The 26,555-nt window shown below is 48.8% G+C and overlaps 1 protein-coding gene across 1 annotated transcript; it reads left to right on the top strand.

The window, feature by feature from the left end:
• Positions 1–7,304: 7,304 nt before the first annotated feature.
• On the top strand, positions 7,305–16,246 carry PHB1 (prohibitin 1). Its single transcript, XM_006277896.4, has 7 exons — positions 7,305–7,399; positions 7,955–8,080; positions 9,313–9,474; positions 10,253–10,395; positions 11,570–11,686; positions 14,063–14,158; positions 15,049–16,246. The coding sequence occupies exons 2-7, from the start codon at positions 7,990–7,992 to the stop codon at positions 15,259–15,261; spliced, it is 822 nt and encodes a 273-aa protein (XP_006277958.1). The 5' UTR covers positions 7,305–7,399; positions 7,955–7,989; the 3' UTR covers positions 15,262–16,246.
• The last annotated feature ends 10,309 nt before the right edge of the window (positions 16,247–26,555 follow it).

Genomic DNA, 26,555 nt, shown 5'->3' with positions numbered 1-26,555 from the left:
CTGCCCCCTGCCCACTTCCTCCTCTCCCCTGCGTGTCCCGCTGGCCAGTAGCAGGCACTTGAAGGATGAACTTGCATGCTGAGCCTAGATCCCCACACAGCTGCTCTTTGCAGGTCATAGCTGAAGCAGGGCTGAAGCAGTTCTGGGGCTTTCCCTGCAACTGGGTCAGCCAGGGGCAGTGGCAGCACCAGCAGAAGGGAGGTGCAGCCACACCACAGCCCCCCCCTGCATCTGCACCTTTTCCTCTCTGACCAGCAATGGATGAGAGGAATATCATCAATAGAGTTGCACCAGGGTCAGATCAGCCCTGACTGTCCAACCACCACCCTGTACCCAACAGACCCCTCTCTCTGAGGATGAAGGTTTAGACTACCAGTGAGCAAATGTCTGTGATGGCAAGGTGGTCCCTTCCCTGCTTAATGCCCATTCAGTCTTTTCTAAGTTCTGTTGTCTCAGTCTGACTCCAGTTTCCTCTATACACAGAGGCATCTGGGGAAATGCCCTGGCTCTTCTGGGAGCACAGAGATGTCATCAGCTCACAGCCAGTTTTGCAGCCGCTGCCCATGGTTATAAGGAGATTCCCAGGACTGAGCCCTACAGTGACAGCTGATGTGTCCTCTCTGGCAGTGTCTGCATGGAGGTCACCTGTCAGTGATACCCGTGCTGATTCCATATCATGGAATGACTCACAGCTGGATCTGGGACATTCCCATAAATCCAGGGGTTACTTAGGGTCAGTCATTTCTGCCTTCTCAGAGACAAACTGCATCAGTGTGAGAGGTTCCAGTCTAGAAGTGAGGGAATGAGAATTTTGGTTCTGAGGTCTGGTGGTTCCCAGGGGGTGGTGAAATACACCTTTGAAGAGGAAGCCATTTGCCCATGACAGTTGGCAGGGAGTCTATGCCTTTCCTACTGATAAGGACCAGGCAGAACATGCAGCGAGTGATAGCAGCTTCTAGCTCCCTGCATGCAGGACAGAGCCCTTGCCTTGTTCTGATGGGGGGGGGGGGGCATGTGTGTGCTGAGTGCAAGCAAACTTGGATTGCTTGGATTGCCTATTGTGTTTCTGTCCAGGCTCCAGACACTCCTTTGATTTTCTTAGTGGAAGGACAGTGGCAGGGACCAGGTCATGTGGGGCTCTGTGGCTGAGAAGAGGCAGCAGCCTGGGTCTGGTGAAGGGCTGGCAGCTCAGAGCATCTCCTGGGCTCAGGACAGGGTGAACCAGAAAGACCCTTCAGCTTTCTTCCACATCAAGGCACCAAATAATAAATATTCCTTACATGGCAGCCAACTGATTCTTCATGTTTAAATTCTGACCTTTGCTAAAACCCCAGGGCCTCCTAAACTAAGCCTGTCCCATCCCCTTTCCTGCATCACTGGGTTACCTTGGGCAAAACCCCATGACTCAGTTTCCCTACCTATCATTTAACAATCTGAACACGCTGAGGAGTCATGAAGTATCAGTTGCCCACTACAGAAGGCTCTAGGATCCTCCCCAGCAAAGTGCAAGGGAAGGGCAGGGGATTCATGTTCAGCAATTATTATCTACCCAACAGGCCGTCAGAGGGGACATGACCTTGAATGCTCAAAGCTCACAGACCCTCCACAGCCGCTGATGGATACTTCAGGTTAAATGCAAGACAGAGACAAAGGGCTTGTTGAACCAACCACAATAAACATGATTTATTTAGGAGTCTGTAAATCAGTCTATGCCCCGTAAGTGAAGAGACCCAGCCATTCACTGCTCCCCCCGCCCCTCCCCCTCCCCATCCGCCACTCCTCTTATCTGATACCTGATGGATGTCAGGACCCAGGCGACACAGTCACAAATCACAAGCCAGCAGCTTAATGAAGACCCCATGCTTCGTGGCATTAAGTTAAAGGCAGAACACACAGAGGAAGGTGCCTGGAACGAGCTCCTGCCATAGTGGAGGAACAAAGGGGAGACTGCCAGGGGCAAGTGGCTACAGCTTAGCTGGATGTAATCTGCCCTTTCTTTCTTCCAGGACTCAGGCTGAGAGGGAAAGGTCTGGCTCCATGGAGGTGTCTGAACTGAGGATTTTTACAGTCCTGAAACAGAAGGGAGAGCACTGTCTCCACCCGGTGGACATTCAGGAGTAGTAAGGGCAGGCACGGCATTGTAGCCCCAGCTACATGCGAGTCTCGTGAATCAGAAGGGCTTGATGCAGAGATTTCTTTGTCTATCTGACAACCTTTTCCTTTTCCGAATGAACAGGGAGTCCTGAGACTCTGTATAGCCTGAGAGCCCTTTTCTGAGGTCGACGAAAGTTCTCCCTCACTGCTGCAAAACCAGATGTGAAAGAGCCTATCACAAACACAACCCATGGTGAAGGCAGGGACAGCCAGCAATTACAGTTGGGGGTCAAGATTCCTCAGCTCTATCCCTAACCGTGGAAGGAAGTGTGATGTGGGGATTAGGGGAAGGAGCTAAAAGTCAGCATTCCTATTCCTGGCTCTGACTGATGGGCTTGGTGGCCTTGGGCCAGTCCCTTAAACCCTCCCTCTGCCTGTTTTTCCACCATTAAAACTGAGGGAAGAATTCCTTCCCCAAAGATCCACTGTGAAGCTCATTCATCTCACACTTGTAGACAGAGTTTTCAAACCTGCACACACCTTACCATGAATATGTTTGATATTATATCACCCCTATAAACCCCCTGACAGTCTCCCTAAATGGATCCTATTCTCAAAGGGTAGAGAGGTGGTTTTGAATCTCCTCAATGCACTGTCAGCAGACTCCAAGACCCATCTGTCTTTTCACAGCATCTGACCTTCCACACTCCTAGGAATGCTGCTTATTCAGCAGGGGATAAAGTCAATTTCAGGTCCTTTTCTCTCATTTAATGGAAGAAGAGTAATGTGTAATAGCCAATTGCTAGGATTGTGCTTAGGCAGCACTTCTCAGACTGGAGGCTGCAATCAACTGGGCACTGTGCCAGAGAGTAGCAAAAGGATCCTGGCAAACATCTGCCACTGAAGGTAGATAAGTCTGGAGGGGAAGCGGGCTAGTACTTGGTACCCCTGGGATCTCCGCTGCTACCAAAGCTGGGATTCACACTGGCAGGCAATGGGCAGGATCCTTTCGAAAAGATGATTCTCCTCTCTATGTCCACCCCTGAGCACCAGGTCACACCCCAGACTCTACAGTGCTGTTCTTCCTTCCACCATGCATCATCCTGGCTGGACTCCATAGTGACAGGCATGGTAAAAACAATCTAGATCAGCAGATGGCTCTGTGTTTCCTTCCAGCCCCACTCTACCAGCTGCCGAGATCTGAAAACCACTCAGTTGTGCCAAGTGCTATATCATCTCCAGGCTGTGTTCTTTCATGCCACATGGTTCTCACCTGCTTCAAATCTCCCTCCCCTGCCATCCCCAGGCAATGTATCTAGGCCCAGTGCCCAGATGTGCCAGCCACCTTTGTATCATGGCTCCCTTGTTATCAGTAACTGCAATATTCTACCCTTCCAATACCAAATTCCTTTGCACTCTCCTGAGCACCCACCTGCAACAACCCCCATTGGAATATCCCAGCATTGTTTACCAAGTCAGCTTCTCCTCAGTCCTCAAAGCCCACCACAGTCTTATGGTACAAGAACTGCACAGTCCCTAACTCCTGCCCCCAAAATTCTGGTCAGCCTACATTAAGGTTGTTCCTAGGCACTGTCACCTGCAGCAAACACCACAGAAGGTTAACTCAGGTGCAACTAGGAAATTTTGTGCCCTGGGCAACATAAATCTTGCACCCCTTCTAAGATAGCACCTGGGGCTGGTGCCCTGCTCACCCACCCCTAGTAAGGTTACTGGGTTAATTATTAACCTATTTGCCTGATCTCTTGCTGTCCATCACCCTGGACTTCAATCTATCTCCCAGTCACCACCTATCCAATGCAAAAAGCATCCTTAAAGACTTACAAGCCAAGCACCTTAATAACTTGCTTGCCCTACGAAGTCTTCTTACATCTCAGAATGGTCCCTACTGTGAAAATTGCTTTGCTTTTAAAGAACATCTTGCATTCCCCTCTCTCCTCTGTGAAACATCCTTTCACTCCCCTCCACTATGAAAACACCAGTTTCTTAACACCTTTCTACCATTACCTTTTTCTGCATATTGGTGCCCCTTCCCAGTTTATGCTGGAAGACTCTAGGAGTAAACAGAAGTGCAGCTCCCCAGTCTAACTCATGGCACTTCACAGAAAGCACCAAGAGTTAGACTGATCCTCCCAACCCAACAGATGTTAGCTGCTGAGCCAGGAGGGTGGGGGATCGAGCTCCAATTTGGAGCTGATCCAGCAAGAGAGACTGTCTCTGCAGCCTCTTCTCCTAGCCCCACCCTCCCTCTCCCTGCCCTGGTGCTGTCTCAGGATGGGAGTGGGGAGAAGGGAGGGGAGGGATCTTGGGCTGCTGTTTGCCCAGCCTGTGCTAGAGTAGGGATGGATAGGAAACTCCAATCCAAGGTTCCCTCCCATCCTTTCTCCCCCACTCCCATCCTGAGACAGTGCTGGGGGCGGGGTTGGGCTGCAGCAGCCCAGCTGCCAGAGCAGACACAAGTTAACGAAGGCACTCCATTTTGGAGCACCTTCATTTGAACCCTCATATAATGAAGGATAATTTATTGTGCAATGGGAGCACTGTGAAGCTGTGCTCTTCTATTAGGTTATGGCTGTAGAGTGCTTTCTAGGATCTGTGGCCCACATGGGTCAGATTTCCAAAACGCTCAGTGTCAGTTTTTCCAGCATGCAGCACCCATGGGTGGGGCCAGATTTTCCAAAGAGTTCTCCTATTTAAGTACCTATATAACAACCACATTTTCAAAGGTGCTCAGCATCCAGCAGTACCCACTGGGACACAGAGGAGCAGATTTTCAAACAGGCCATCAATGTTCAGGTTAAGTTTGGCCATTTTTCCCTTTATCTTGCAAATCAAGGGCAGTGACACTTCCACTCAGTTCAGCACTGGTGAGGCTTCACCTGGAGTACTCTGTCCATTTTGGGGCCTCACACTTCAAAAATGTGGACAGTTGGAAAAAATCCAGCATAGAGCAACAAAATTATTGGCAGCCTATGAGAAAAGGCTAAAAGAATTAATGGTATTTAGTTTAGAGAAGAGAAGACTGCAGGGGGATTTGATAACAGTCCTCAAATACGTAATGAGCAATTACAGAGAGGACAGAGATGGGCTTTTCTCTGTGGCCATAGGGAACAGAACTAGTTTAGGTTGAAGATTAGGAAGAACTTTCTGACTATGAGGGTGGTCAAGCATTGGAACAGGCCACCGAGAGAAATTGTGGAATCTCCATCCTTGGAAATTTTCAAGAGCAGGTTGGACAGACACTTGGCTGGGATGGTTCAGTCAGGGACAATCCTGCCTTGAGCAGGGAGCTGGACTAGATGACCTTGTGAGCTCCCTTCTAGCCCTACTTTCCTATAAGCTCTTTGAGCAGCTCCCTTATAGCCAGTTTCAGTTCTTTCCATCCCAGAACAGATCTAGACTAGTTTCTAATAAACCTTCCAGCAATACTGCAACATGCAACCGGGTCCTGATTTTAGAACTGGATTGGCAAAACATCCCAGGCCCAAGTGTTTGCTGGCACATATGACAGGCACACGCTCCTGAAGCAACAGGATAGACATTTGCAACGACCTATGATTTTGCTCTTTTAATATATACAGGGAGCCCCTGTTCCTTCATCCCCATGATCTAGTGTTTCTCACTGCAATTATCTAAGCAGCAAAGTAAGCAGTACACTAGATTTAGGGCCAGCAATTTCCCAACTAGACAGAAAGACTTTGAGGCAGTGAAGGCACCATGACCTTTTCTGGGGCTCCATTTACCCTCCAGAGAATTAAGATCAGGGCACATGGGGGTGCTGCAATACGAGAGGGCTTCCCTGGAAGGGAGGGAAATTGGAGCATGACTCTGTTGGGGCCCCCAGCCCATGCAGGCTGCAGGGTCTGGACCACAGATGGGCAAAATATGGCCTATGGGTCAGATCTGGCCCACCACCTGACTGAATCTGGCCCACAGCTGCCCCTGCAATGTTCCATATGGGGCTGAGCCCTGCTGGCTCCTGCTGGGGCAGCCTACACTGCGTTTCCACCTGCGCCTGCTGGTCCAGGCCCTGACTAGTGTGCTCAGCTTCTGGCATGAATGACACGTGCCCCCGGCAGCTGGGGGGGCATGGCTGCACTGGCAGCGGCAGGAGCGCTGCAGCAGCAGCAGCAGGAGCACAGTGGTGGTAAGAGCAGAGCTCACACAGATGCCACCAGTGCTGTTGGCGGTGGACAGGGAGCGCCGACCAGGGATCGGCAACCAGCTGCAGGCACTGCTGGCAGTGGTGGCAGTGGCCAGCAGCAATCGTAGACCCCCCACAGATGCCACCGGCAGTGTCAGTGGCAGGGTGGCGAGCAGCGATTGATGGTGCCTTTTTCTAGGGGGTGCACTACCACGCTGAGGGGGTGCCCGTGTAGCCACATGCATGCCCTATGCGTCACCCCTGGCTTCTGGGAAGGCTGTTCCCAGTGCTGCTCTGCTCCCCTCATCTCTAGCAGGAGCCACCTTGCTGAAGGTTCCTGCCAGCCCACCCAGAGTAGCGCAGCCAGGGCAAAAGCGGAGAAGCTGCTGCTGGCAGCAAGGGAAGCAGAGCAGCACCCAGTCAGCTGCGGCCACCTGGGTGTTGCTCTGATCCCCTCCCCTCCAGTGGGAGTTCCTCTTCTTGCTTCTTCCCCTGCCTTGCCCTCTGGGCAGGTGGGAGGGAAGCTTCAACAGGGCAGTTCCTGCTGGAGGTGAAGGGAGCAAAGCAGCACCCCATTGCCTGCAGCAGAACAGACCAGCTAGAAGCTGCACATTGGCTAGGGCTAGGCTGACGAGCACAGGTGGGAGCGTGGCATTGGCTCAGCCCAGGGCAGGGCTTGGTCCCATGTGGAGCGCTACAAGTGGGGGGGCAGCCTCCCTCTCCTCACCCCAGGCTAGCTCCCAGGTCCTAGAGCTCAGGCAGCATCCCCCCATATACTTGACCCCCCATATATATCTGGACCAAGGTGCTCTGGCGCCCGGCTCACGGCCACGAGACGGGGCAGCCAGGAGCCCCCGCCAGGCTCTTTGGCACTACCACGTGGCTTTGCCCCAGGCGAGACTACAATTCCCAGCGGGCCCTGCGCGTGGCGTGGCGCCGGCCAATAGAAGAAGACGTTCCTTCGCGGAGCGACACCTTCTGGGAGTGGTAGTCCGGGGGCGTGGAGGAACGGGCGGGAGAACTGCCAGTCCCAGCATGCCGCGGACCTGCGGGAGCCAATGAGAAGCGAATATGTTGGGGCTGCGCATGCGCGCCATCTCAGGTGGTTGGCGATTCATGTGGAGGTCAGAGTCGCGGCTGGAGGTGAGCAGGCGGCGTGCCGCGGCCTGCGGGGGGACGAGCCTGGGCGGGAAAGTGTGCCCGGCCCGGGGGGCGGGAGTCCCGCTGGGGGGACTGGGGAAGAGGGTGCAGCCCGGGGGTGGCCGGGGAGGTGGAGGGAGTGGTGTTGAGGAAGAGGCTCCTCGTGAGGCGGAGCGTGAGGGCTGGTTCTCCTCGTTTTGCTCAGACCTGCCCCTGGTCATGGGGATCCAGGGGGCTGTGGTTTGGGGCAGGCAGGAAGGCCCCGGGGCACTTAATCCATCTCCGAGGCAGCTGTTCTCGCTTCTTTTTAGACATGGGGCAGCTCTGGATGGACACAAGGCCCTCTTGGAAAGTGCCAGCTCTGTTTTCACTTTTTTTGTTTCAGTCACTAGAAAAATAGATCTCTTGAGTTTATCTTGTGAAACACATTTGTCTTAACCTAACAGCGCTCGCATTGTGTGGCACCCCACAGCCCCCTCGCACGGAGCTCGAGGAACCCCTGGGGGCTGTGGTCTCTTGGTTGAGAATTGCTCTAACAATGTTGCTGGGTTTTTGCAGGTGTGAGTCTTCAGAGACGGGCATTGGATTGACAGATGGCTGCCTCCAAGCTGTTTGAGACTGTGGGGAAAATTGGCCTGGGGTTGGCCATTACAGGAGGAATTCTCAACTCTGCTCTCTATAACGGTGAGCAGAAGAGGCAGAGCTTTTCCTTTTCTGCTGACATGTTCAACTTCACAAAGTCAGGTGTAAAGTTAGAGGGAAGTAAACACATCAGGGGGCTTTGCTGATTCCAAAGTGTGTTGGAAATAGCTCTGTGCTGAAATAATTTCTGTTTCCTTAAAATAAATGCAACCAAGGTGTTTGTGAAAAGGGTACGGTTAGGCTAGTTCTTATGATACTTTAAGGACTGGGAGATCCAATGGGTTGGTTTTCTTGCCCTTGATCTTAATTTTCTCTGCCCCTTAGCACCTCTTACACTAGGGCTTGAACTTTTATCCTTGACCCCTTTGCTGATTTGCTTGTTTGCTTTGATTCAGGTTGTCAAACTCATCTGACCTGTGGGCTGGATGAGGGGCACGGGACTGGTCTGCAGGCCAGATCAGACCTATGGACCCCCTCCCCCAGCATACCTAATGTGCAGCTGTTCCAGCTGGTCTGGAACATATACCACATGCAGTGCAGATCCTAGAGTGGTCAGAATGGGAGCTGTGTGCAGCACAGTCTGTCTGGAGCTGCAGCAGTGCTGCATGCAGTGGCCACCCTAGCCAGACTGCACCACACTTGGCATCTGCTCTGGCAGTTCCGTGACTGCCCTGTACATGGCACCTGCTCCAGCCAGTCTGGGACCTGTGTTGTATGCGGTGCCTGCAAGCTCCACATGCAGCACAGATCCTAGACCGGCTGGAGTTAGCATCGTGTGTGCCCTGCATCGCAGAATGGCACCATGTGGTACAGTCTAGCCTGATCAGCCACCTCAAGCAGGCTGGCTGCTGCTTCAGATGGACTGTGTCTCACACAGCATCTGTTCTGGCTACTCTGGGATCCATGTCACAGGCAGCACAGTTCCCAGACTGGCTAGAGCAACTGCCAGATCAGGTATGCTGGGAGGGGGAGAAGAGGAGGGGGTCCATGGGCCTGATCAAGCTGGTTAACTGGCCCTGTGCCATGATGTGCCTTGTGTAGGTCTGATCAGACTGGGGGACAGCACTGGTGTCCAGGTGGTGGACTTTGCAAGCCAGGTGTGTTTGACACTACTGTTTTAAGGCAAGCCATTCATTAGCCCCCTGAGGGAAAGACAGCGTAAGCAATATTGCTAAGTTTTTGGTATGCTCTTTGGAAAATATACTTTGAATGCATGCTCCCAAAATGATAGGTTGCTGTCATTAAGCTGTGCGTGTTATGCTCTTTTTTTCTAGTTGATGCGGGCCACAGAGCTGTTATTTTTGACAGACTCCAAGGCGTTCAAGATGTGGTAGTAGGGGAAGGCACACACTTTCTCATTCCCTGGGTACAGAAACCAATTATTTTCGACTGTCGTTCTCGCCCGCGTAATGTTCCTGTCATCACTGGCAGCAAAGGTAAGTGTAGTCTCATAGCTGCCAGTGGACCAGAGCAACATTGATGTCATTCGCCATGGTCTCTGAGTGCCTTTATTAATTAGAATACAATCCAGCAAAAATATTGAGATCTTTGTCCTCCCTCTGAAGGTAATGGGAAGAAAAAAAATTCTTAGGCCCCTGTCAAGATAGTGCTTTAAGGAAACAGGACCCCTGTAATTAAAAAGTTACAGCCACGTAAAATGGTAGTTCATTGGAATACCTCTGATCACAAGTTCTTGAGTGTTTTGTTGCTGTTGGATTTCTTAGTAAAGTCAGCTAACAGATGGGGAAGAAAATGGCAGGCCTTGATTTTGCATGGTCTATTTCTTTACCAAAACCCATCAGATTGGAGCATTGTATTATCTCTTTGGGGACCCCCAAACGCTTGAGATCGATCCAGCATGTGCCATGAAATGGACTGTGCTATTCTATAACTAGTCTGATCTGTAATAAGGGAGCTTGCTTCAGTTTGATCAGCCATCCCTTAAAAACAGTTTCTCTATTTGCATGAAAAGATGAATAATTCCCCATCCCACATGGAAGAAAGCACTTAAATTATGTTTCTGGGGGATCATATCCCTTGGTGAAAGGGGGACAGTAAAAAAACCAAACTGGCAGGAGTGAAGCTTGCCACTGAATATGCCAGGTGGCAAAACTCTGAATCTGCTTGTCCCTCTTTAGCTACTAGGGAGAGAGTTATCTCTGGATATCTCTTGTCCCTCTGCTTTGCCTCTAAGTTACAAATCTGTCTCTGCAGACCTGCAGAACGTGAACATTACTTTGAGAATCTTGTTCAGACCAGTTGCCAACCAGTTACCTCGGATTTTCACAAGCATCGGGGAGGACTATGATGAACGTGTACTGCCCTCCATCACTACTGAGATCCTGAAGTCTGTTGTGGTAAGGACAGCACAGCTGCTGTGCAGTTATGCCAATTGTGTATTGCTGCTTCATGTTTCTGAACAGTGAGACTTAATTTGGCATGGGACATTTAGTGGTCCAGGCTAGAGTTGATCTTCTGCTTGTACAAGACTTCCTGAAAGAGAGTCATGCTTGCAGTAGCACTGTTTGCATTGATTCTTGAGTCAGATGCAGGCTTATTGGGCATGGCAGAGAGGTGAGATTTGTTTAGTGCCACTTGAAGCTGTTGATTCCACTCAGCATTTGACTCTTCAGACCTTTCTCTCTAGATTTGAGTCACTGTTGGGCTTCCCAGCCTCTCCTACACAAGGAGAAACTCTCTGTAATTCTGCCTTTATTTAAACTTGCTCACCGAGCACCTCTGTAAGCATCCTACTGGGACTGCCAAATGACTTTAAAACAACCTCAGTGCAGTACATGCATGCTGACTGCTGAGAGGACACCGGACAGTCACAATTGCAGTACAGACTAAAGAGAGAGAATTATTGGGAGTCTCTTTAGTGCAACTAAAGAGGTAGCTCAAATTTCTTACCGTTGGGAATGGACACAGCAAGCTAACCCTGGGTTAGGGACACACAGACTGTTACATGTATGACCTTTTGTCATGCCCTGTGTATATAGTGCATGCCTGTTACTTTACCCTCCAGTCAGGCCCAGGCAACTCTAGAGCTGCTGTTTCTGTAGCTGGCTTCAGAGAAACTTATGTCCAGTGCTGTGTACTCAAGCATTTCCCATCCTTTCCTCATTCCTGGGTCCTCTAATTGTAACAAGATGCCACCTGCTCCTGCAAACAACCAGTCATGCTGTAGCCTGGATTAGAAGGAAAAAAGCCATAAAATGAGAAGAAAATATATAGCGAGGGGAACAAAAGAGAGGGCAGGGAAATAAGAGAAGGAAGAAAAAAGAGTGAGAGGAAATGGAAAGAAAGAGAGAGCAGTTGCATGAACTGTACTGGAACATAGTGTCTTGCCAATCATTTGTAAGCAGAAGAGGGTTGGAAGCCCCATGCTTATTATTTCAGAGACAGCAAAAGCCCCACTGAGCTCTTCCCATCTATAGTGGAAAAAGCAAGGGGAAGAAGTCTGGGATGCTGTGGGCTTGCAGTCATTAGAATCTTTCCATTTCTGCATGCCTCTGCCTGTCCTGATTTCAGGCTCGTTTTGATGCTGGTGAGCTGATCACACAGAGAGAGCTGGTCTCCAGGCAAGTGAGTGAAGACCTCATGGAGAGAGCAGCTACTTTTGGCCTCATCCTTGATGACGTGTCCTTGGTAAGAGGCCTGTCTCTTGTTGTTCCCTTCTTGGGAGTTTGCTCAGATACGAGTTTGGGAGGAGAGTTAAGAGTGAGGTAAGGTGGCCAGTGCTGGGGACTAGAAACTGAAACGCTTAAGTCGTTATTGCAGGTCTTGTAAAGAATGTGTCAGAGTTGTTATAGCAGAGGACAGGCAGTTGGTGTTCTTGGCTTTGTTTCTTGCTCTAGCATTGACTTGCTAGACCTCGAAAAAATTCATGAGTACAGCCAAGGCTCTCAAAGGCTGGCTGACTTCTGTCCTACAGACTTCTCGTTATTCATGTGGGGAGAGAAGGGGGTGTCATTCCTGTGGGTGCCAAGACTCGATTTGTAAATTGTTTCCGTCTCCAGGAGGGGTGGCTGCACTTCTATGGGGACTTGGGTGTCTTAGTAGGAGAGACAGGGGTGTAGGTTGTAGCCATGTTGGTCTAAGGACATAGACAGACAAGGTTCCTTGTGTGAATCTGATATCTTTTATTAGACCAACCCAAATAGTTGGAAAATAATTAATAAGCAAGCTTTTGGGTCTTATTAAGAGAGAGGCACCCAAGTGCTTGCAGAAGTGCAGCTACCCCTTCTGGAGACAGAAAGCTGCCAAAACAATTTGAGAAAAAATATTGAGAGAATTCAGTAACTTAAGTGTCAAGAAGAAAAGTAAACCTTGTTTGGTGTCTTTCCCTTCAGATTTCTGTTAATAATTAAAACCTCTTAACCACTCCCTTCATGTTGTGATCTCTCTAGTGTTCTCTGTCATTGAAATGCTTTTGTAATCTGGCTGTTTATTACACACACCCCTCTAAACCAAACCATTAAAGCTTTGGACATGTCTGTCCTAGGAAACTGCCTTAATGGTAAGGTTATAATGTTGCCCTTTCCAGAATTTCCCTGTTGACAGTGTTGACCCTTTTTGCGTGACAGTGCTACCCCCTGAACATGCTGCTTGAGGAAGCTCACCTTTCCCCTGTTGTGCTCAATAGCACACAGCTGTTCAAACAGCCTCTACTGAGAGCACAAGAGCACAGTTGAGCAAGAAACCTTTAGAGATTGCTTGACTGACTACAGATAATCAGGCTATCCTGATCATCAGCAGGAGACTGGTGAGTGGAGAGTGCCCCCTGCTGGCTTCATTGGGAACCCATAATGAAGATGTGCTTAAAAAGCTGGCCTTATTTTGGGATGTAACATTGAAAAGGGAGTGATTCCTGTGGCCTAGTGGTTCTCAACCTTTTTAAATTCATGGTACCCGTCAGGAAATGCCGGCTCTTAGTTTGAAAACAAGTGAAAACTGGAGAAAAATAATAGAGCAATTCTTCTACAGTATTGCAAAAAATTCAGAAAGCCCACAACAGGTCAGAATGTTTTTAACACTGTGGCTCCTATTTGAAATCTCTGCCCATGTCTAGACGAATGTGGTATGTGGCACCACAGGCACGTCTATGGTGCCACATACCACATGTTCACTTGTTTTCTGCACTGCAAGGAAGTAGCACAGAGAGGGTTTTTTGATCTCTGGATATCCAGGAGCCAAAAAAAACCTACAGAAGAAAAAAGCAGTGGTGTATGCAGTGGCAGCATGCACCACTCAAAGCCATAGCTGTGCTCTGCTGCTGGCTAGGCTTCACATAGCAGGACTGCCGCTGCTGAAGCCCTGGGAGGCCCCCAGAACCCCAGGTAAGGTTGCTGAGGCCAGTCCAGTGGTGGTGCCAGCCTCCCCTACTGCACCTGGGGTAACTTGCCATGCACCAGAGCATGTGTGGCACAGGCGTTCCCTGGGGACAATTAACCGCATTAGCGCTAGTTGTCCCAGGGAAACAAATGTCCACACACATCTGGACACAGTCTCTGGGTTTATCTTGTGAATCAGATTTGCACACCAAACAGGGCTAATATAGCATGGCATCCTGTGGCACCCTTGAAAATATTTCAAGGCACCCCAAGATGCTGTGGCAACCTGTTTGAGAATCACTGCCTTATCCAGATCTATTCTGGCTTTTGAGGGTTCCGATCTTAATGCTTCTGCTTTTTTACTGTGGCACTTAAATTCAAGAAAGAAGCTGCTTCAAGCAAAGACCTGGTCAAAGGTGCAGCAGCTCTGCTGAAGTCACTAGAGCAGTGTCTTTTCAGTTTGTGTTCAGCCCTCTGAGTAGGCAGGCTGGCATCTGCAGAACATAGTGGGGAGCTCCTACTTGTGTCAGTTTACCTAATAAAAGTCACTGAGTGGTGGGGACAGCCTTTTTCCCTTGCAGCTTTAGTGGTACACATTTCTTCTTGCAAGGTGAGTTGTCCTTATTTGCAGAATTGACAAGCTGTAAATGTTATTTTTTGTTCTTGTTTGCTTCCCTTTTCCTTCCTTTAGACACATCTGACCTTTGGGAAGGAGTTCACAGAGGCAGTAGAAATGAAGCAAGTGGCTCAGCAGGAAGCTGAGAGAGCCAGGTTCATCGTAGAAAAGGTAAGTGTACCTCCTTGGGAGGCTTCAGCTTAGTCACCAGTCATCTCAGCTCATTTGTTTTCTACCCCAGGTAGTTACAACTTGTAATTTGCCCAGCCCATGCTTTTGTGGGACTTAAGGATGAATGCTTTGGGCAAGTGTATGTCACAAAATACTCAAGCTCAGTCTGTTCTTAAGAGCTTTATTTCAAAGTTGTGTAGCTTGGGACTCTTTAAGTTAGTGTAGGCGCTCTTTGAAGATGTTGTGCTTCTTTCAAAATGACTGAATAGAAATGCTTTCATGAGGTAGTTAAGTACAGGCACCATCTGTTGCAAGTGCCAAGGCTTGAGATCTAGAAATAGAATGGCCACTTAAGCTGCCATAGTGTGTATAGTGTGCCCATCTTACAGGCGGGCACACTATACCTCTTTCACATGGGCACTGTGCAGCTTCTCTGTTAGCAGTTCACTCTGACATCTGTTGCTGATCTGAGTGAAGAATGTATGTTTTCATAGGAACAGCTTAGTAGAATTCCTTAGCAGTGCTGCAAACGCAAAATCCTTGTGCTGATGGAGGAAAACTGACCATCAGCAAAGTGAAATTGATTTGGCTTTGCTAGCTAAGATAAATGTTGGGCAGAAAAGTAGCTAAATAGTCATTAGTGGAAAAAAAATTAATATTTCCCATTGCAATGCAGGGGGATTATTGATATGATCATCTTTATGTAGGTATTCTTAATCTTGGTAATGTCCATATTGTCCAGCAATGGTCTGGTCTTGTTAGAGCTGTGTGTGAGGGACAGAAGAGAGAATTTAGGACTTGAAATTACCTGAGGTGGCAGCTGCTTTGCAGGCTTTTCATTGTTAGTATTTCTCCCCTTCACACCCATTCTTGTTTGCTTTTTCTTGCAGGCTGAGCAGCAAAAGCAAGCAGCAGTCATCTCTGCTGAGGGAGACTCAAAAGCAGCTGAGATGATCGCCAATTCACTGGCCACAGCAGGTGACGGCCTGATTGAACTGCGTAAGCTGGAGGCAGCTGAAGACATTGCCTACCAACTTGCGCGATCCCGCAACGTCACATACCTGCCAGCAGGACAGTCTGTGCTTCTCCAGCTCCCCCATTGAATCTAACTCTGCAGCTTCTATTCACGTCTTATTGAACAGATTAGCCCTAGCCAAAAGAATCAGTGAGGTTTCCTGATTGGATAAAGCAAAGGAAATAAAATTTAAATACATTTGAGTTAATTATAATAATAAAACTGCTCTCTAGGAACTAACTGAATTTGTCAGACAGCCTTGTACAATCCAAGCAGAAGCTGCAATAGCCAGGTTGGGACAGACTTACCTCTTTTCAGGCAACGTTAGTATTAGGGGTAAAGTTGGGGGAAGGTGAGAGAGCAGAAGTGTCTTAATCTGTTTACTTCTTAAATTAAGTAATTACCTAGAGCATTCTCTGGCCATAAAAAATCTGTACCATTGAGGTTTCCTTCAGTGCCTTTTTGCCAGCCAAGCCATGGTCATTACAGGCTTGTGTGCTCTAGACTACTGCTGTTTTGTCCCTGTGGTCTGTTCAAAGGGGTTGGAATTGTTGAGGCCTTTCTTCATCAATCAGTCTGTCCAGTATTTTTACAGGTGTCAGCTGAAGGTAAGAGGACACTTCTTGTTAGTTTAGCAGTTCTGCTGTGACTTTCTGAACCACAGCGGTGTTAGTAGTAGGTGCCATTTATGGAATGGGGGGGGGGGGGGTCTCACCCTTTGCATTCCAAAACATAAGACTTTCCTGACATGGAGGTGAAGATATTCCTCTTTGGCAGGAAACCTTGGTCTGGTAAGTACTGGAAATTAGTATATCCTTCCCCCTCAACCCCATACACACTCTACTGATTGCTGTTACTCCCTCTAGCACAGGCTTGGTAAAGGAGTTTGGATCTACTTTAGGATGGAAGTCTGACAGAATCTGTCTTATTGTTCCATGGTTCAGTCACTCAGATATGGGCAGTATTTACTGCTGCATTGCCACTTTTTTTTTTTATTAGGGAACTTACATTACAATGGAGACATAAGAGATGAGACTGTATAACCAACTTTCAATAAACAAAAACCTCCAGGCCTCTGGTGTCTTGGCATTCTTAAATAATTAAGTTCTGGAAAAAAATGCCACTTGCTTTTTTGGCTCTGGTATTTAGCTGAAGCTATATCTGCTTCTTTCTTAGACCTGAGGATGGGCATTCAGTGCCTGAAAGCTTGTCTCATCTCTCTCAGCTACATAGTTGGTCCAGTAAAAGTTATTACTGAGCAAACACTGCTTGCATATGCTCTGGAACATCATGCCTGTGCTACCACTATGACTATGAAACATGAGGCTGTGACTGAAGAACCTAAGCCAGGGGTCATCAACAGAGATCTGGAAAAACCACCGATTCCATGTTTTTATCGGAGAAGGCACGGATTTCCCTTTTTAGCCGAGAAATCCGCGGATTCTCCGCTTTTGCAAAGAGCTCTTGCAGGCTGGCTCAGCTCCAGCCTACAAGAGCCGATTGCAGAAAGGGTGGGAAACCCCCAGTCCCCAGTGTGGTGGTGGCCGTGGCCGGTGTGGAGTGGTGGTGGAGATGACTGCATGCTGCCACCACAGTGCCGCTGCTGCCCTGCAGCTAGCCGCACAGCTCCAGGCATGGCTCTGCAGCGGTAGCAGGAGGTTTTGTACACACTGGCTGTCTCCACTGGCACGGCCCCACAGGTAAGCAGCAGCAACCGCTGCGTGCAAGCTACCCACCCAGCCACCATCCCTCACCCCTGCTGCAGAGCCGGCCACGGAGCTATGCAGCTGGCCGCGTGCAAGCCTCCTCCCCTGGGCAGGTGGCATGTGCATGGTATGCACAGGGCGGGCACCACCACACTGTGCCTCACATAGCTTGCCCACAAACCCCCCTGCAGAGGGGCACCCCTGCCCTCACACTCTGGCCTTGCACCTGGCTGCAGTGTGCCGCCTGTGGGTGGCAGCACCCACTGCTCCCTCAGCCTCTGACCATCTTCCCCAGCCCTACCCCAGTCCCTAAGCCCCACTTACCTCTGGGATGAAGGGTATGGCTCCACAGTAGCAGTGCTTGCTCACATAGCCCCCGCAGCCAGCACGCAGCCACCGCCACCCCGCACTGCTGTGGAGCTGTACAGCCTGTTGCGAGGCATAAGCAGCAGTGCAGTGGTGACCGCTGCATGTAAGCCCCGCTTTTCACCCCTTGGTTGGGTGGCACATATATGGCCCATGCACTGTTTGCAACCGCGCTGCAGCTACTGTGTCCTGCATCACTTGCCCACAAAGCTGCGTGGGTGGCCATGGGATGGTAGCGCAGGGTGTAGTGGCAGAGTTGCAGTGGTGGTCTCCGTGTGTGAACCCCGTCAGGCCAGCCAGCACGTGTGGCCCTCAAGAGTGGCACCCCTGCCCTCACCCCCTGGCCCTGCTCCTGGGAGTGGGCACAAGGGCACGCTCTCCCCCTTGATCTGCCCCGCCCCTTCCCCCCCCCACACACACTTACCTGCTGGGGTGGGTGTCAGTGTGCCTCTGTGTCTACATGTCTGTGCCTATGTGTCTGTGGGTTTGTGGGGCTGTTATGAAGGGCATCAGGAGGGCTGTTGGGGGGGGGGGGGGAAATAGTATGGGGCACCAGCAGTGCTGGGGGGAGCTGTGGGGGGCCTTTAATTTTGATCATGGATTTTTAATCAGCGAATTTGCAATTTTTAAGCAGAGAAGACCAGGATCCCTGGTCATCAACCAGGGGTACGCATACCCCTGGGTATACTTGGACTGGTCCTAGGGGGTATGTGCAGGCGGGTGGGAACAGAGTGATGCTGCCTCCTAGGAACAGGGCCGGGGTGGGGTGAGGAAGCTTGTGCATAGCAGTAGCTGCCACCACCAACCAGCCCAGTGAGCTTCCCCGCCTTGCAGAGGGGTGCCACTGCACTCACCCTGCCCTGGCCCTACTCCTGGGAGACAGTGGCACTTGGCTGCGTACCACGCTGCTGGGGGTACTTAGACTGAAAAAGGTTGAAAACCCCTGACCTAAGCAGCTGATAGAACCCCTGGATCAAAAAAGCCTTGCACCTTGGGATTGATGCTTTGGTAATGGGCAGGGCTTTACCAACATGGTTGTGGTTAAAGTATAACTTGATACAAACATCTTGAGCCAGGAAATCATAGTATCACACAAAATTAGGGTTGGAAGGGACCTGAGGAGGTCATTTAGCCCAACTCCCTGCTCAAAACAGGACCATCCCCAACTAGATCATCCCAGCCAAGACTTTGTCTAGCCAGGTCTGAAAAACCTTTAAGGATGGAGATTCCACCGCCTCTCTAGGTAAACTATTTTAGTGCTTTACTACCTTCCTAGTAAAGTTTTTCCAACATCTAATCTAAACTTTCTTTGCTTCAACTTGAGACCATTGCTCCTTGTTCTGTCATCTGCCACCCCTGAAAACAGTCTAGCTCCATCCTCTTTGGTACCCCCCCTTCAGGTAGTTGAAGGCTGCAATTAAACCCCCACCTTGGTCTTCTCTTCTCCAAACTAAATAAGCCCAGTTCCCTCAGCCTCTCCTCACAAGTCATGCCCCAGCCCTTATCCATTTTTGTTGCCCTCTGCTGGACCCTCCAATCTGTCCACATCCTTTCCGTAGTGGGTGGGGAGGGGGCAGCAAAACTGGACACAGTACTCCAGATGTGGCCTCACCAGTGCTGAATGTGGGGGAATAATCACTACCACAAGGGGAAATTAGATGAGAAATAGTACCATGCGTCTCCTGGCTGAGAATCAAAATGAAGAGTAGTTATTGGGAAACTTTTATTCATTGGTTTTGACTTGAAATCAGCTGAAAGGGCTTCTGTCTTGTCTGGCTCAACCTCAGACCCAGCATATGGCCCAGTAGATGGGCACTAGACTGATAGGGCTGACAGATCCCACAGCTGATTCTCACTGACCTGCTTGTGTTTTGGGGAAATCACTTCATCTCTCAGTACTTGATTCCTCATCTGTTAATGGGTACTGTGACCCTAAAAGTGCATTAGTCCTTTCATTTTGAGATGCATCCAGATTCTGAGCTTCAACTTAAGGAAGGAAAACACAAATTACAAGGATACAATCTGTATGGGGCATATAAGAGCCAAAAGGATTTTATATCCTCTTCTTGAATGCAAGATTGTGGCCATTTCATTTTAAAAGTATGTTTTACTTGAAAGATGATGGTAATATCTCAGCACTACTTATCCAAGTTTGATCTGTACTCTGGAAGCACCAAGGACCCCAGTTAGAGCCCAGCTGCATTAGCCGCTGTAGAACACTAAACAAGGACTATCCCTGCCCTGAAATCTTACAGGCTGTTAACAAGATCCTGACTCTCTCAGTCCTAAAGTGCAAGGTAAACAAACTCCTGCCTACTTATTGGTGCTCAAACTGAGCACTGGTTCTGTATGACTCAACTCAGCTGTGATATGTTCTAACCTGAAACCACCTATATGGCAAGAAAAGGACTTTGGCTGAATAGTCCTATGTGGAAATTGCCTGGATAAAAGTGGATTCAGTTCTTCCTGTGTCAGCTCACTATCACTGCCATCCCTTCTTCTGGGAGGAGTCAGTTTCTCACCTGAGTCAGCCTTGCAGCGGAGGGACTTTCTTAAGCAACTTTATTGCATAGTATCAACATCACTGAAATGTAAGTACTGAGTCAGCAAAAACCCACTGCCTTTGGGGCAGTACCATTTTGCTTCAAGTATTCTGTTTTCTCTTATGCTAATATTCAGGTGGAATAGCAGCGCTTAAAGAAATGGTTGCTCAACCCCAAAGCCAGAAGCAAAGGGGTTAAGTGTACATAATGCTACAGTGATATCCCAGGAGATCCTACATACTTCCTTCTTCCATCCAGGTCTCAGGATGTTGGCAGTGTAGCCTAGTCTAAAGGAAGCAGCACGTGCTATCTTAATGACCTGCTTTAGCATATAAATGAGTAATTAGTGGTGGTAGGGACACCTGGTCAGGAAGGACATGCTTATTTCATAGAGGAGAGCCCCAAACTGCTATCACATGGTCCTTTTTGACCTTTGTGTAGGAATCAAAGTAGTACCATGGAGGTGAAAAACCAATCTTCCCCTCCAGTCCTCTTTCTATTGGGCAAGTTGCTTCAGTGATGAGGTGCCTGGGCTTGCAAAGCACTTTAAATGTGCCAGCAGAAGACATATAATTCTCAAATAACTTCCAGACCTCCTTCCCCTCCACCACTCTCATTCTTTATTCCTGTTTTATTGCTTTAGACAGTGTTTTAAGGAAGCTTCCACACTTCCCATGGCTCCCTTTAAACACCCTGAGCATTTCCTGCATTTGTCTAGATTGAGTTTCATGCACCAGGTGTTGGCTCAGAGAAGTAGATCTAAAAATCCCTTCTCAGCTTCTGTGGTTCTGTATTCCCTCTTCCTTCAACTCTATGTTTGCAGTGGAGTGTAGCATTTCCTGCTGCTTTTGCTGTTAGCCTCACTGAAGAAAAATGATTGAAAGCTCAAACACTGGCCTCTGGGCCTTATTACACTCACTGTTTCCTCCTCTTTAGGATGTAATTCTTTTAGCAAATGTTCGGAAGCTGCCATCTACCCTGTTACCTCACTCTGCCTCCCTCTTTCCCTCTACCCCCAAAACAAACCTGCCCTGAGACCACAAATGTCAACGATCCCCTTGAAGGCTGTATTATTCCCATCATGTGTGGATTCAATCTGTTTATTCTAGGCCTGCAATCATTCCCCCAGTCTGGTAGGGCATGCGGACTCAGGCCTCTTGCCCTGCAAGGCTCCAGATGTGGGGCAATGACCCCAAAATCAAGGCCACAAGAAAAATAACAGCACAGGAAATTTGAAATGGCATGGGGCTGGGTAAGTGGGTGGTTTGTGGGATTGGGATGAGAGCACATGCCTTGACTGATAGACTTGATAGATGGAAGTTTTGACAAGCTCAGTGGTAACAAACAGTCATCAACAGGCATGAGCATCTGTCAAATGAGTTTGGAGCTATCAGACCACTTTCTTTGTGCACAGACATCCTTGTCAAACAAAACCACGGCAGTTAGCACTAATTGGCAGCCTCGCTGATGGTCTCAGCAGAGATGTCAAGAACTGAATACTGCTAAAGACACAACTCCCTTCACTTCCTGTGGAGCTAGTGCTTTCACAGAAGTGGCTGAGATGTGTTAGAAGCATAATCTGGAGGAAGCTTTCCTTGTAACTGCTTGTCCTTATGGGCATACAAAGGATATCGATCAATCAGGTAGCATTAAGCCAGAATCCCTACAACTCCCTCCCTGCCCTCCCCCAAAAAAGAACATGAGTTAATCTTGTTCCACCCTCATCAATCTGGTGCAGCATTTACAATGTAAATACCTTAGACCAGTGGGGGCCATCCTTTTTGCCACAAATTAAACCATGCATCTTCCCCAAGTACTACTCTTCCCCTGCCCAATCTGCTGCCTTACTTTCTGTTCCCTGCCTCCTCTCTGATCTGCTGTGTGCCACACCCAGAGGCTGCCTACGCCACTTGTGGTATGCTTGCCACAGACTGGCCACCCTTGCCTTAAAAGTGAAATATCATCACTGAAGGGCAAAATAAATTAAATAAAAAACAGTCAATTTCTTCAACCTTTCCTTTAACATTATTTGTCAATTACTGAGGAATCCCACCTGAGACCCTGGGCTTGAGCTGCTTGCCCACCTCACTATTTCCTCACCGCTGTTTGCAGGAGCCCTGTGAATCTTCAAGACTATCTGTACAGTATAATTTTCTCGTGCGGGGGACTTTGTACTTGAAAGAGTTGCTGGAGGCAGCAGTTTTCCATCCCTTTGTAGAATGGTACAGCCTAGACTCCAGCAGGGTAAGCTTCCTCCTGCCTCACTGACTCACTTGAATCCCATCCCTGAAATCAGTCTTTAGCCATAAGGAAGTCAAAAGGGGCTAATTGTTTCACCCGGTGCAGACATGTCTGAATCTAGCCCAGATGCACAGCAACCTAAAATGGTGGGTGGGTGGGTGCATAAGCTGGTGACAGTTTTATCAGCCTCACATTAACTTTTGGCACAGAGCTGTGTACAATTAATCTTAAAACCGAGTGTCATGTTTGCTACCGACTGCCTGTCTTGGCAGCAAGCAGATGTTTAAACCTTGCGATTACACAGGGTTTTTGTCATTACACAGCCACTAGGTGGCAGCACTACCTTAATTCTACAGACCAGACCAGTACTTGTGTCCTGGAACAAAAAAGAAAAGGTGTTTCTCTCCCTTGAAACCAGGACAGGTGGGTGAAGGGTCACCATAGGGGAAAGGGAATTCCAGTAGGGATTAGATCTTGATGACTGTGAACACAATACAACATAAGCACTGCTCAGCTTCCTGTTTAACTCCTTCTCTGCCAGGCTAATCCATTAAACCTGCAAACTCTCTGGTGGCTTCCTTTCTATGCCAGGCTCTTCAAACAAGTCTCTGATCCCCAGCTCCTATGTAGTGTATGTCATATGCCAACTTGGGTCACTGTGACAGCTGTAACTTTCTGCTTTACTCCTTGAAATAGCTAGCCCCTTGTTTAAAAGCTTATTTCCAGTTCCCCTCCCACCCAAAGAAACCAAGCTGTGAGCCCTTAGGGATACCAGCAACTACAGAAATACCACAGAAAAATCTAGCAGCAACATTTGGGGGGAGGCGGGAACCTCCCACTACTAAAAAGCTGTCCCACCCTTCTACCCACTTGCAGGAAGTTTCTTTTAGAAGCACCCAAAGATAAATCTCATGGTGAGATCTTGGTCCAATAGCAAATCCAAGGCCAGGAAGAGCTCCCCAGGGCTGCAGGTTCTAGAGAGCACACTGGGCCAAACAGAATGCCATCTTGAAATCCATCTGGGATGTTATCACAGAGGGAGAGAACTTTTAATCAGTGTGGTGATTTCATTGCCGATAATCTATATTGCTGGAATTTACCACCGGCCGTTAATTCTAAGGGAGTTGCTGTAATATAAAGGAAGAACAGAGATTCAACATGGGTTCAGTGTCCTCACTCATCTGTTCTGCAATATTCACTCACGTGAGTTGTGTTAGTAAAAGGTGCCAGCTTCTCAGCTTTCTAGGCAAGGTTCTGTATTTACTTGTGCACTAAATGGGTACAGCAGTACAAACTCTCTCCTTACATTTCTCTGCCAACATGCATCTCAACACTGAGTTGGAGCAAACCACCTGTTTTGGAGTGAGACTGCCAGCTGAGATTTGCAAATATAGTATAAGGTATAACAAGGCCTTATAAGCCACACAAATGTTGATCAGTTAGCGCTAGCTTGGAGTTTGGAGCAGTCACACTATTAGTCTAGAAATCTTCTCTGACTGTCCCCCACCTGCACAGTTGTGACTTCCAGAGCAGGGTCAGGAATAAGAGCTGTAGTTGTGAGTTGCTACTAAAGGGCTGGTGAGCCAGGACAGGCTTCTATCCCTGCTCTGAGGGTGGGGAGGGGAAGTGGTGGGGAACTGTGAGAGATCCTGAGATGCTGGAGGACTTCAACTTGGGTGGCAAATTTGTGGGGAGTGGCCACACCTTAATAGAACAGAAGCTGGATAATGCAGATCAGAGATAATCCTGCCCTGGAGTGGCTAATTTTGAGCTGCATAATGAGTGCTTAAAACCTCTTTAAGGTGTTAATGTGCGGATAGTCCACAGGTTAAGAGCTCTAGGAGCCACCCACAATCACCTTGTAACAGGGCCCCAAGAGGCACCTATGCCCAATGGTTATGATGCTTCTGTGACTGCAACCCTCTCTCCATTAGGGACTAGACTGAAACCTGTCAAACTCATTTCACAGATGCTATCCAAGAGCAGATGCTAACTACCACCCATCACCACTGACCTCTGGGTGATGACTGTGATTTATGGTGAGATTCCACCCTGAAACCCATCTCCTCTCATTTATCCTGTTTTTGTCCCAAGATGATGTCACAGTTGAGGGGTTTTTTTGCAGGCAGATTTCAAGCTGGGTACTGACAGCTTCTTCGGTGTTAAATTCCACAGCTACATTCAAGACTGTCTAACGCTGCTAAGCAAGCTTGCTGTCAATGCACAGATGAGCCAAACAGACTTTTGTTCATCATAAACAAACAGGAAACAGCCTGATTTCCTTTCAGCCTTACCCCTTGCTTTAAAATAGATAACCAGCTTACCTGATATTTGAAGAGAACACAAGCAACTGTGCTGCAGAGTATCATTGCGGAGCTGCTGTAACATGGAGCAGGGCTATCCAGGTTTGCATCCTCTCTGCTGCTGTCCTTGAGCTGAACTCTTTGGAGGTAAGAAAGCTCCCTGAATTTGAAACAACATATAACTAACTGCATGGCACCTGGGCATGCTTAGAGCAGATGGGCACAGGGACTTTTGGGGCCTGATTCACTGCTGCTATGCCTCTTGCAGTCACTGCTGCTGGTTCAGAGGGAGTATAACTGGTGCTGTTTCAATGAGCAGAGAACATGGAAAAACTCTACAGCGGAAAAGTAGGGGAGTGGGGAATTGGTGTACTGAGCTGGACTGGGACTATCTGGGACGTGGTGAAAACCTGAGGCTTTTAAATGCTTGGGGCTATCTTCTGCTTAGTTCCCCCACATGCATGTGGATTAACTCCCCCTAAGCTCTATCACAGCAGGTCCCAACCTTCCTGCTGGTCTGTTTTACATCAGCATGACTACTGACCTCAATGCAGCTGTTCCTGATTTAGTCAGTCTTACTGAGTGTCCCTTTACCCATCTCTGCTTTTAACTCTTGTTCCTTCTTTCCTGAAGTGGGGATACCTACTTCACTGGAAAGGTGTAAGAGGGGACAGAATACACTCAGTCTTTAGGGGATGGCTCTGGAACAAGTTTCCAGGGAGACTAACTAAATCAAACATCATTTAAAACCACTACAAAACTAGCTTCTCTGAAACAGAAAAAGGTAGTTAGTCTGAAATCAAGCAGAAAGCAGGGTAGTGTTGCACCTATAGATGATGTCAGGACTGTCTACTACTGTGGGCCACATGAGGCCCCCAAGGGGTTAGCCTGTAGCTCCTGGTCTGGGTGCCACTCTCCACATTACTCCAGCTGCTTATCCCACAGCCAGAGTCTCTGGGCTCCCCCTCCCTCCTCCAGCTTCCACTGCCTGCCTGCCAGGGGTGGTGTGGCACAAACCCACAGGGCTGAGGAAGCCTATGGCCAGGGAGCTCGGGAGGGATCCAGGGACCTTGTGCAGCACAGGAGTGTTGGCACAGTGAGGAGCAGGGAAGGCCATGGCATAGTAAAGAGGGCATGTGGTGTGAAGGAGCCCATGGTGCAGTGTGCAAGAGCATTGGCACAGTGTAGTAGGGGTGCCTACTACGCAGCCTGGGGGAGGGGGGCGGATCCCACACAGTGCAGAGCAGTATGTGGCCCAGAGGGGTGGACAGTTCAGCAGCTGGACAGCCCTGGAATAACTAAATCAGAAATGCATCTTTGATTCAGTCAGTATGTAAGGTACAAATTTACCCTGCCTTCTACCTCTTTGAAACAGCCTTTTCAATTATATGCCCCACACTGACTCCCCCCTATCTTCACTGCTACTCCTCCCCATGAAAAGCAATTCTGACACAAATCCACCAGCCAATCTTTTATGCTACCAAAGGGAAGGGAGCCAGAGGCTCCATGAAGTCCATCAGGCACTTGGCTCATGAGTTTGGGGGTTTCTTCATGGCAGCAGTAAATCCAGATCTCTGTACTCAACAATTTTTGTCTTAGTGAGAAGAGCCAACCTGCCAAGTAACTGCTGACCTGCTGGCACCACATTCACTCTTAAGTGACACAAGGACTTATAGGGATGGCCTTATGGTTCTTTGCATGCAGTAAGCTGAACCACTCTACCAATTCCTCCCTAGGAAGTTATGGGGGAAATTTCTTTGTCCTTTCTGAGAAGAGATTGGGAACTGTGGAAAGGCACTGGAGGACTAGTAGCACATGAATGGATTTAGCTTACATCCCCATGGGCAGATTGATACAGACTGTGGTGAGTTTGCCTTGCTCTGCAGTGGGGAGCATAACCCTCTTTCTTGGATCTCTCCAGCGTACATTAAACAACCCTCACAGCAGCAAGTTATTGGCCACCATCATCTCCCTGCTTTACCTGTAGCAGGTAAAGGTATTATTCTTTGTGGTTGTGTGGCAGGGATGCCTGTATAGTTTTAGTAATAAATTAGACAAGGGTTTGTTATGGGGTGGTTTGGATAGTGATGAGCCTGCCTCAGGCAGGGTGGAACTAGATGACCTCTAGATGTCTCTTCCAGCCCTACTTTTCTATTATTCTATGATTTGTACCACAGGATATTTACCTATAGCCCTGAATAGGCCTGTCAACTGGAGTTATAA

This window comes from Alligator mississippiensis, chromosome 4 (genome assembly GCF_030867095.1).
Source record: "Alligator mississippiensis isolate rAllMis1 chromosome 4, rAllMis1, whole genome shotgun sequence".
NCBI classification, from domain to species: domain Eukaryota; kingdom Metazoa; phylum Chordata; order Crocodylia; family Alligatoridae; genus Alligator; species Alligator mississippiensis.
Note: the sequence above shows the minus strand (reverse complement) of the source record. Positions and strands in the feature narration are given on the sequence as shown.